The following is an 8361-nucleotide window of genomic DNA, read 5'->3' on the forward strand; positions in this document are numbered from 1 at the left end:
CTTATTTAACTTCAGGTAGAAATCACCAAAATAGTGTAAGATCGAATGGATTTCTTTTCTCTTTCGCACAGGTCTAAAGGAGAACATAATTTATTCGACCGTTATCCTGAACCCTTTCCGCCACTTCCTCGAGATATTTTTATTTTCCACTGTACTTAGGAAGTCAGCTGAGCTCCAGTAATATCAACACATGGATACAATCCTGCTTATTCTCTGTAAACACTTAACTATTGCATGGTGACGCTGATCGTTGGTTTCTCTCTGATTTACGTTGGTATGTGTAAATTGTGTATTTTACGAAATCTACTATAACTGTAGAAAAAAGGAACTGTAAATAAATCATTTTGTGTAAACCTCTTGATTCATATTCTTTTTCTTTTGGTCTTATATTTATGAAACAAACTTAAAACAAATATACTTAAGTCATAAAAACAGTTATTTATTTTGTGTCTGAAACAATGCAGGCAAATGTTCAGCTTTGCAAAAGTCACAACAATGAAAAGTGTTCAGAAAGTTAAGCAATGGCAGGTTACAACAAACTGATACATGAAGTGTGGTTTGCCAGTAAAGCAAGTCTAAGATGGTTTTAACATGGGGGGGGGGGAGAGAACAGCGCAGTCTGTTCAAGTCCTGTTGCGGATCAAATTATGGAAGTTGGTCTGGTTGCTGGAGAGGTGACAGGTAACTTTCCTGAGTACTGCTGAGGTGTCCTTGAGCAAGGTACTGAACCCCCAACAGCTTTGGCAACTCCCTATGTAGCAGTGTGTAGCAGCCCCGCTCTGACATCTCTCCTCTAATGCATGTGTTTACAAGTCCGGTTAGTGCATGTGTAATTTGAGCCTTTGTGTGTGAGAAGCATGACTCCCAATAACAGAGTGTAAACCAGAATGTCCCCTCTGGGATTAATAAAGTATGTACAAAAAAAGAAGAAAATGAAAAGAAAACAAACAACAGGGTTCCAGATGCTGGTTAGTTTGCACGCCTCATGTACAGAGGCTGCAGTCATCAAAGCAGGCGGCTGAGGTGCCCCACTCTTTTGCTCGACCTGATTTCTGACTCTGTCCACTGTCCTGTCTCTCCAATAAAGGCACACAAAACAGATGTTCAGAAAATAAAAATACAAACAACAAACTAATAACTCAATGCAAGCCAATTAAATAAGCATATTAAATACATTTAAGGAAACACATGGCAAAGACTCACATTTATGCTGAATGTTTTGTTGATATTTAAAAGTGAAAAAAACAACAACTGTGCAGAATTCTGAAGAATGGTTGCATTGACTTTTTAACCCAAACAAAATAGTGCATTTACAATGTGTATCACCATTACCCTCCAGGTGATGAGTTATAATGCACACAGCAAGCCCTCCTGTGCACATCACAGACATTTTTTTAGCCATTGGAATTATTGTTGTAATAAAGTTACACAACAGGGGGCACAGCAGAGAGCAAAATGAGAGTGCTGAGCCACACTGTCACTGACACCTTCAAGACCAGGCACTGTGCCTCTGCCAGGAGTGGAGCTGACAGAAAATATACAGAGTGACTGCCCTCACCACTAAGGAATAAAGAAAACATACACGCATCATTGCACACACACACACACACACACACACACACACACACACACACACACACACACACACACACACACACACACACACACACACACACACACACACACACACACACACACACACACACAAAAGTGGAAAAACACATTTTTCCTCAGTCAATGGTGCATTTCAGGTCGTGAACCCTCCTCCGGCGCCTCACTAACCGTGTCTTTTGGGTCCCATTGCGTCAGTAACAGACAAACCTGTCTGAGCACAGGCCAGGGATGGTGAGAAACGCTGATGGAGACGTCTTTATGCCGGGACTGCTACCAGTGGTAATTGCCGTGCCCTTCATGTGTGTTCTACTTGCTGGAACTGTAAGGTTTAAAAACATTTTAGAAATACAGAAAGGGCTTTTCTGGTGCGTGACATCACTGGAATAATTGCCCCAGAGGTTTCCAAAGGTTTTAACTCAACAAGGATGGCTGTGAGTTGTTTGGTTTGAGGCTTTATTGAAGACCAGGACGGGTTATTAATGAACATGACATCATTTTAGTTTAATTAGATATTAGCTGCTGAGCGAAGCCTTCATCACACTTCTCCAATAATAAATCTTTTACTGTAATAAGGGGATGTTTTTTATAAATGAAAAGGCTAACTGAATATTTCAATCCACATGTTGAAAGTATTTACCTCAAGTTTCCAAACAGACCACAAATGATGAGTAAAAAAACATGTTGAGTCAAAATAGCTCAGTTTTGTTACTCATGATCTGCTCATTGTTACTCATTTGCTTTATGCATGTTAAAGATAAGGAGTGCGTTATTGCATATATTGTAATGACTCCTCTACCTCTTATACGCCTCACAAAAACATGACTTGTTTGCAGATGCATACAAGTGAAATTAGAATGGAAAGGAATAAATTCTGAGAATAATGATACAAATTCAAGAAAGGTATTGAGGTTAACTACGGGCAGCTTTTAAAAAAAGATGTAATGACAAGCGCAGATATGACTGCTTGAATATAAAGTGTGACCTTATGTGTACTTTGATTGTCACTTTATGTAATTTCCACCAGAGATAACTATGCAATTTTCTTCAAGATCCTTTAGCAAATAAATAAAATGTTTTGGTTAGTTCTATAATATCAGCAGAAAGTAAAAAAATAAATAGTGTTTTGTTTCATATTTTCAAATCTGTTTGCTCTGAATTTAAGCAGTGAGCTTATATCTCTCCATGTTCACTGTGTGTGATGAAGTCTCTATCTGGGAAGCCAGCGAGAATAACTCAGAAACAATTTCATGATGTCATGTCTTCTCCGGACAATCCTCTTGTTATCGTCCTAAGTTCACAGCACTCAAAGGAGCAACAGTCTGTGAAAATAGCTGATAAGGCTTTGAAATGTTTCAGATGGCTTAGGTTCGTGGAACAAGTCTCAAAAATAGCCGGAGTTGGTTTGTTACCGTAGTTTTAAAATTGGCTGAAGGATGAATCATTCCCACTGAGGTTATTCAGCTCTTCTTGTCCGCAGGAAAAGGCTGTAAGGAAAGACGACTGGCGTGTTTCACATACACGTTCCCGTCCTCAAGCTTGACTTCATACACTTGTTGCTGTAAAAGTGAGAGGACAAAGACACAAAGAGATGAGAGCTGCAACAAACACACCACCACAAGCTTCAATGTAAAGAAGTTAGAACTCACACAGCACTTTAACCTGCCTATGTACAAGTAAGCTTACAATTAATGTTGGATTTAATGGCTTAAATATAAAGTACACACTCCCCCGTGAACTCGGAGACATTAGAACATTTGTTTTTTTTTATTCGTTTGCTTTAAAGTTAACTTCACAGAGATGCAAGAGAGAACAAGAGTTTATAAAATGATTAATGGAAAAAGATGAGATGTTTATTGAAAGTCAAGCTCTTGTTTAGACTGTTCATTGGCACATGTATCCTAACAATAGAACAGAAGAAAAATGTTTGATAGAACAAAAGGGGGAACATAATCCTAATTCGGACTGATGAGCTTTGATTCCTCATGCCATGTCAATCAGTCAGATGGCCAACATCTAATACTAGAGGATGATTTATCCACATATCACTGCCAATATTCTCCTCAACTCCCGGCAAGTAAAGCCTCTGTCCCTTGGTATAGTGGGATTTTCCAGGTTTGATCATATTCATTGATTATATTGCAGCATCTATGTTTCAGGAATGTTTCTATTGTGTAATTTATGCATGCAGAGCACAAGACAAATCTGAAATGTCTTGCTAAAAACAACGTTTTCTTAAACAAGGCATGCATATTTTATTACTGACCTGTAAGGAGGTCCCAGACTTCCCTGTTCTGAGGTTAAAGTCATAATCGTGCCAGGGGCAGAAGACCTGCAGGACACCATCAGCCTCCTCAATGTCCCCTTCACACAGAGGTCCGCCTGGGAGACACAGGAAACTATTCATCATTACTTAAATAAAGGTTATTTTCCCTCTCTAAACAATCTGACTCGATATATTCATTAGAAGAAAATGTCAATGAGAGTCTTGAATAAAACGTGAAATTGATGAATAGCTGTTTTTAAAAGAAACAGATGGGATGTATTGTGCAGAATTGTGCCATTAGAGATCTGAACAAGGATTAATTTGGGAGGATAGGTTGATGCTTTACCGGAATGGGAACAGCGAGCATCCATTGCGAAGAACTCCCCCCTCACGTAGAAGAGGCAGACATCTGAGCCGTAGCCGAGGGAGGAGTACATAAGCCGGCAGCGCTGCTTGGAAAGCACCGAGGTCGGGCCTATGAGTCTCCATGCAGCCTCGTCCGTGGTTCCCTCTTCGTCTCCGGAGCCAGAAGCCATAAGGACCGGCGTTATGAGCTGGTTTTCTAATTTGCGCTGCTACAGAGCTGCTTTTTTCCGCCGGTGAAAATGGATTTGGCACTTCTCACTGTGAAAATATTCCATATTTAACAGCAGGCCGAGTTACGACGGTCAGCCCTGCCGACCGAGCTGCCTCCGCCGACCGAGATGCATCCTGCCAGCTGGGGCACAGACACGCCGTGCAGCGGGCTAAAAGCTCCAGTTAATTTAAGATGCAAAGACTTTCACAGATAAGAAGCGGCGCAGATATGCCTCACAGACTGCTACAGCTTTTGCTGTTTTCCGTTCAAAACATGTTTTTACAGCTGTTGTAAATAGAAAATCCCCACGATCAAGCAGCTGCCAGAACAAGGATGTAGGCTACAACACTTTATATTTTAAACCTTAGCAAAGAGCTTGGTATCATCTACAGCCTACACATCATTAGCCTGAATAAGCAAGGAGCCAGACATCCTGTTTCAAACCCTTTTTTGATAAGTCCTTTTTTGTGAATAAATTCACTGTTCAAAAACCTGCTTCTGTAGTCTTCCTAGTTGTGGGAAATAAGCCTGTTATGTAGCCTAGTAAACTAACCTCAGCCTACATTGTTCAAAACATTTCTTAACTAGGCTATCAGTGATAAAGCCTGTTATTGTCTTTTCATGAATAATCTTTGTCTTCCAGACAGGTAGCCTGGTTGGCTAAAAGGTTTAGTTTTAAAAGTGCAGTTTAAAAGATTACAATAATCTCTCCGTATACCAAAGTGTTGTTGAGAATATGCTTTTACTTTGTGATATCTCTGTCTGCAAAAAAAAGTTCCATCTGCAATGCATTAATTGGCTAAATTAAAATTAATAATCCATATAAAAATTCACTTTTAAAGTAAAATAGGCTACATCCAAAACCGAATGCCCTTCTGTTCGCCCATTTACCCGAGTAGCACCTTTTTGTGAATAAGTTGGCCAGCTGTCTTTGATCAAACAAGATTAATAATTAATAAATGGCACCAAAGAAGTCAAGCTTTGTGCCTCTACAAATTTGTCCAATTGGCAAATTGGGAAAACAAAATTAGCCTATACATATGATCTGCTTTTCTTCCACTTTTATTCACCTTGGCTCCAGCACTTTTTTGTGCCAGTAATAATGCTGCTGGCAATTTAGCGTAAAAGTAATGTGAGTTACAGTCTAGACTGGAGTGATACATAACAGAGGCCACTTGTTCTGATTCCTCACTTTGAGAGACTGAGTCATGTAAGGCATCCTGTTTGAGCACAGGGGAGAGCACCGTGGCGTGAAAACTTTTCATGAGTAGGAACAAAAAATGATACTGCCTTTTGTCAGAAGTTGGATCTCAGCAATACTAAATGTTAAGGAAAAATCACTGAAGAATAAATAAAGCAAGAATAAAGAAACATGAGCTAAGTGACCTAATTCTCTAGTTTTGTGCTAAGCTAACAGCCTTAGCTGATTGACAGAACAACAAAACAAGTGACTGTCCTGAACAGTATTGTGATGTTTTTTGTGTTTGTAGAGATTTCCAATTGTCAACAACTGAACATTTTTGTAATAAGCTAACAGTAGGCACAAATCATAGTGTTACTTATCCCAAGTTTAAATGACGTAGGCCTACTGTCACATCAGGCAAGTGTTAAACAGTATAGCATTATACTGTTGCATTGCTCTAGAAATACCTGAGAGAAAAACAGTAATAAACAGACAGGAGTGTTTTGGCATGATGATGAGTACAGGTAGGCTTTGATCATCACGCCTTCGCTCATACAGTGTTGAGGAAACCCCAAAGTTGTTTATTTTCAGCACTGTTGCCAACTATTACTTATGACAGGATTTAGCACTGCGGCTATGAAAAGGTTCCTCAAGGATTTCAGCCAAGACAGTATAGAGAAGTGGACAGTCTGCAGGTTTGAGGTGGCACTGACAAACTGACAGTCATCATCCACAGCTCTGCTTTGGCCTGCTGAAAGGTGAGAAAACTGCAAAGAATGCAAATTAGTTCCAAATGATCTGAGTTTTTTTTATATAGAGAAGAAAAATAAAGAAATCAAAATGATATATTGTGGAAAATTTGAATCAGTAGTCTGGGTGGGATTAATAAACAAAGGTGCAGGCAGTGAGAAACAGCCAAAATGATCACAGGAGGATAAGGCTGTCTATAAATTTCTCTGACTTCTCATTGCAATACTCAGACCACTGGACAGTGTAACTATTTGCATGAGGCGAAATTTGGTGTAGAGAAATCTGGCTTCAATGAGACATTAGACTGTGACTGGAGCCCAAACTCATCCATCATTAGCCTCGTCTTGTCCACAACCCAGCAACCACCCTCTAAAGTCTCCTAATTCATCCGCCAAGGGTGGTTGGAAGACCGGCTCTACAGCCAACATGGTTTTCATTAGCTAAGCAAATGCTTTGGCCAATCTTACAACACCACTACCTGCTTGCTTTGCTCCTTGTTCAACAAGATGATGTCATTCAAGTGCTTCTTGTCTAAAATCCTGATATGAGGACAGCAGGATTTAATGCTCTAAATGGAGCTCATAAAGGATAACACTATTGTTACGCTATAACTGTGGACCGTTAATGGCCATAATGTCCTTGTGTCGCTTCAAATGCTAATCCAGACTCAACTTTGATGTTTTGAGGATAGGAAACTGAACCCACCACTGACTCCGTGGCCCGGTCCCAATGTCTGCCCTCAGAGACCTGCGTTCCCAATAACTCCCTAGGCTCTGTGGTGTCTCATGTGAAAACGATAAGTGGTTGAAGGCCCTGTCATAAACGTTAGAGCACTCTTATATAAGTCTACAATGATGTTGGCCTTGCAAAAATAAGTTACCCACAATTCTAAGCTCTTTAATGTAAAATAATGGGATGTACAGGGGCAGCAGGTTTCTGCTATGTAAGCATTGAAGCAACTGTCTTTCCCCTTGCTAAACAACAACTTCTACTCCTTTCTTCAAAATCTGTCAGTGGGAGTTTTCAAAAGAAACATTTATTTACAACTGTCAATGCTCCTTCACAATTTAACACATAGTGTGAGCACTCTATTTGTGAGCTTTGGCTGTGTGTTGTTAACAGTTCAATCGTATGTATGCCCTGCCTAAGATTGAGAAATCTAAATAAAGGTAGCCAATGTCCATACCCAATCTTGTAAAAACATTTAATATTAAATAAAGCAAGTAATAAAAGTAATACAGCCTAATCTCTCTGGTGAAGAAAACTGACTTAAACCCTCCATTTCTGTTAGGGATAACACAGAGGTAACCCCACTCTGTCTGCTCCTGATCTCATAAAGGTTCTATGATGTTTAAATCTGGTTACATGGGAGGCCATGCAAGGATGCTATGTTTAATAGTGTTTCTGAGACTATACTCTTTGATTTGTTTAGCAGTGTTTATGGGCACATCAGGACCTTGGAAAACCGAATCATGGTTCGTGAACAGTGTCTGCACCTCCAGGGCCTATTAAAAAGTCTCTCAGAAATCAGATCTAATTACATGGCATGCCTGTTCACACCATTACAGATCCACAATATTAAACTGCTGGCAGGAGTCAAGGTAGACTAAAGGCATCCTTTGCTTTTTCCAAACATAAAGCTGCATGAGTGAAGGAAAAAGGGTGAATGGCAAGATGACTCATTTGACCAACGTTTCAGCTGAAGTAGGGGAATATGCAGAGAACAGAACAATGAGCAGACCTCTTACTGCTTATTGGCACTCCGCTTTTAACGTGACTCCTGTGTAGCCTGATTCATTTCTGTGATTTTTAAACTTCAGGGTCAGTTATGTATAATGAATACTGTTCAATTTCACTGCCAGTCATACAAGGTTATTTGTGGGGATAAAAAGTCAAGTTATTAATCTTGATAAATGGCCTTGTTTGCTTCTTTTGTGATTTAAGTTTGAGAATTTAATCATATTGCTGTGACTG

General features: G+C 39.7%; 1 protein-coding gene across 1 annotated transcript; it reads right to left on the minus strand.

Annotated features, from left to right (window-relative positions):
• Nucleotides 1-418: 418 nt before the first annotated feature.
• si:ch211-212d10.2 (uncharacterized protein LOC557710 homolog) lies at nucleotides 419-4968 on the minus strand. Its single transcript, XM_020632179.3, has 4 exons — nucleotides 4224-4968; nucleotides 3878-3993; nucleotides 3024-3170; nucleotides 419-1933 (listed from the first exon to the last, which is right to left on the minus strand). Exons 1-3 carry the CDS (start codon nucleotides 4411-4413, stop codon nucleotides 3072-3074), a joined length of 405 nt encoding a protein of 134 aa, XP_020487835.1. The 5' UTR covers nucleotides 4414-4968; the 3' UTR covers nucleotides 419-1933; nucleotides 3024-3071.
• Nucleotides 4969-8361: the final 3393 nt, after the last annotated feature.

The sequence above is a fragment of the Labrus bergylta genome, chromosome 6, assembly GCF_963930695.1.
Source record: "Labrus bergylta chromosome 6, fLabBer1.1, whole genome shotgun sequence".
NCBI lineage: Eukaryota > Metazoa > Chordata > Actinopteri > Labriformes > Labridae > Labrus > Labrus bergylta.

Excerpts from the sequence above, each read along its gene's own strand:
- si:ch211-212d10.2 (XM_020632179.3), bottom strand. The coding sequence starts at position 4,413 with ATGGCTTCTGGCTCCGGAGACGAAGAGGGAACCACGGACGAGGCTGCA. Across the intron at positions 3,994-4,223 it reads TGCTCGCTGTTCCCATTCCG|GCGGACCTCTGTGTGAAGGG; the intron begins GTAAAGCATCAA and ends TGTGTCTCCCAG. Across the intron at positions 3,171-3,877 it reads AGTCTGGGACCTCCTTACAG|CAACAAGTGTATGAAGTCAA; the intron begins GTCAGTAATAAA and ends TCACTTTTACAG.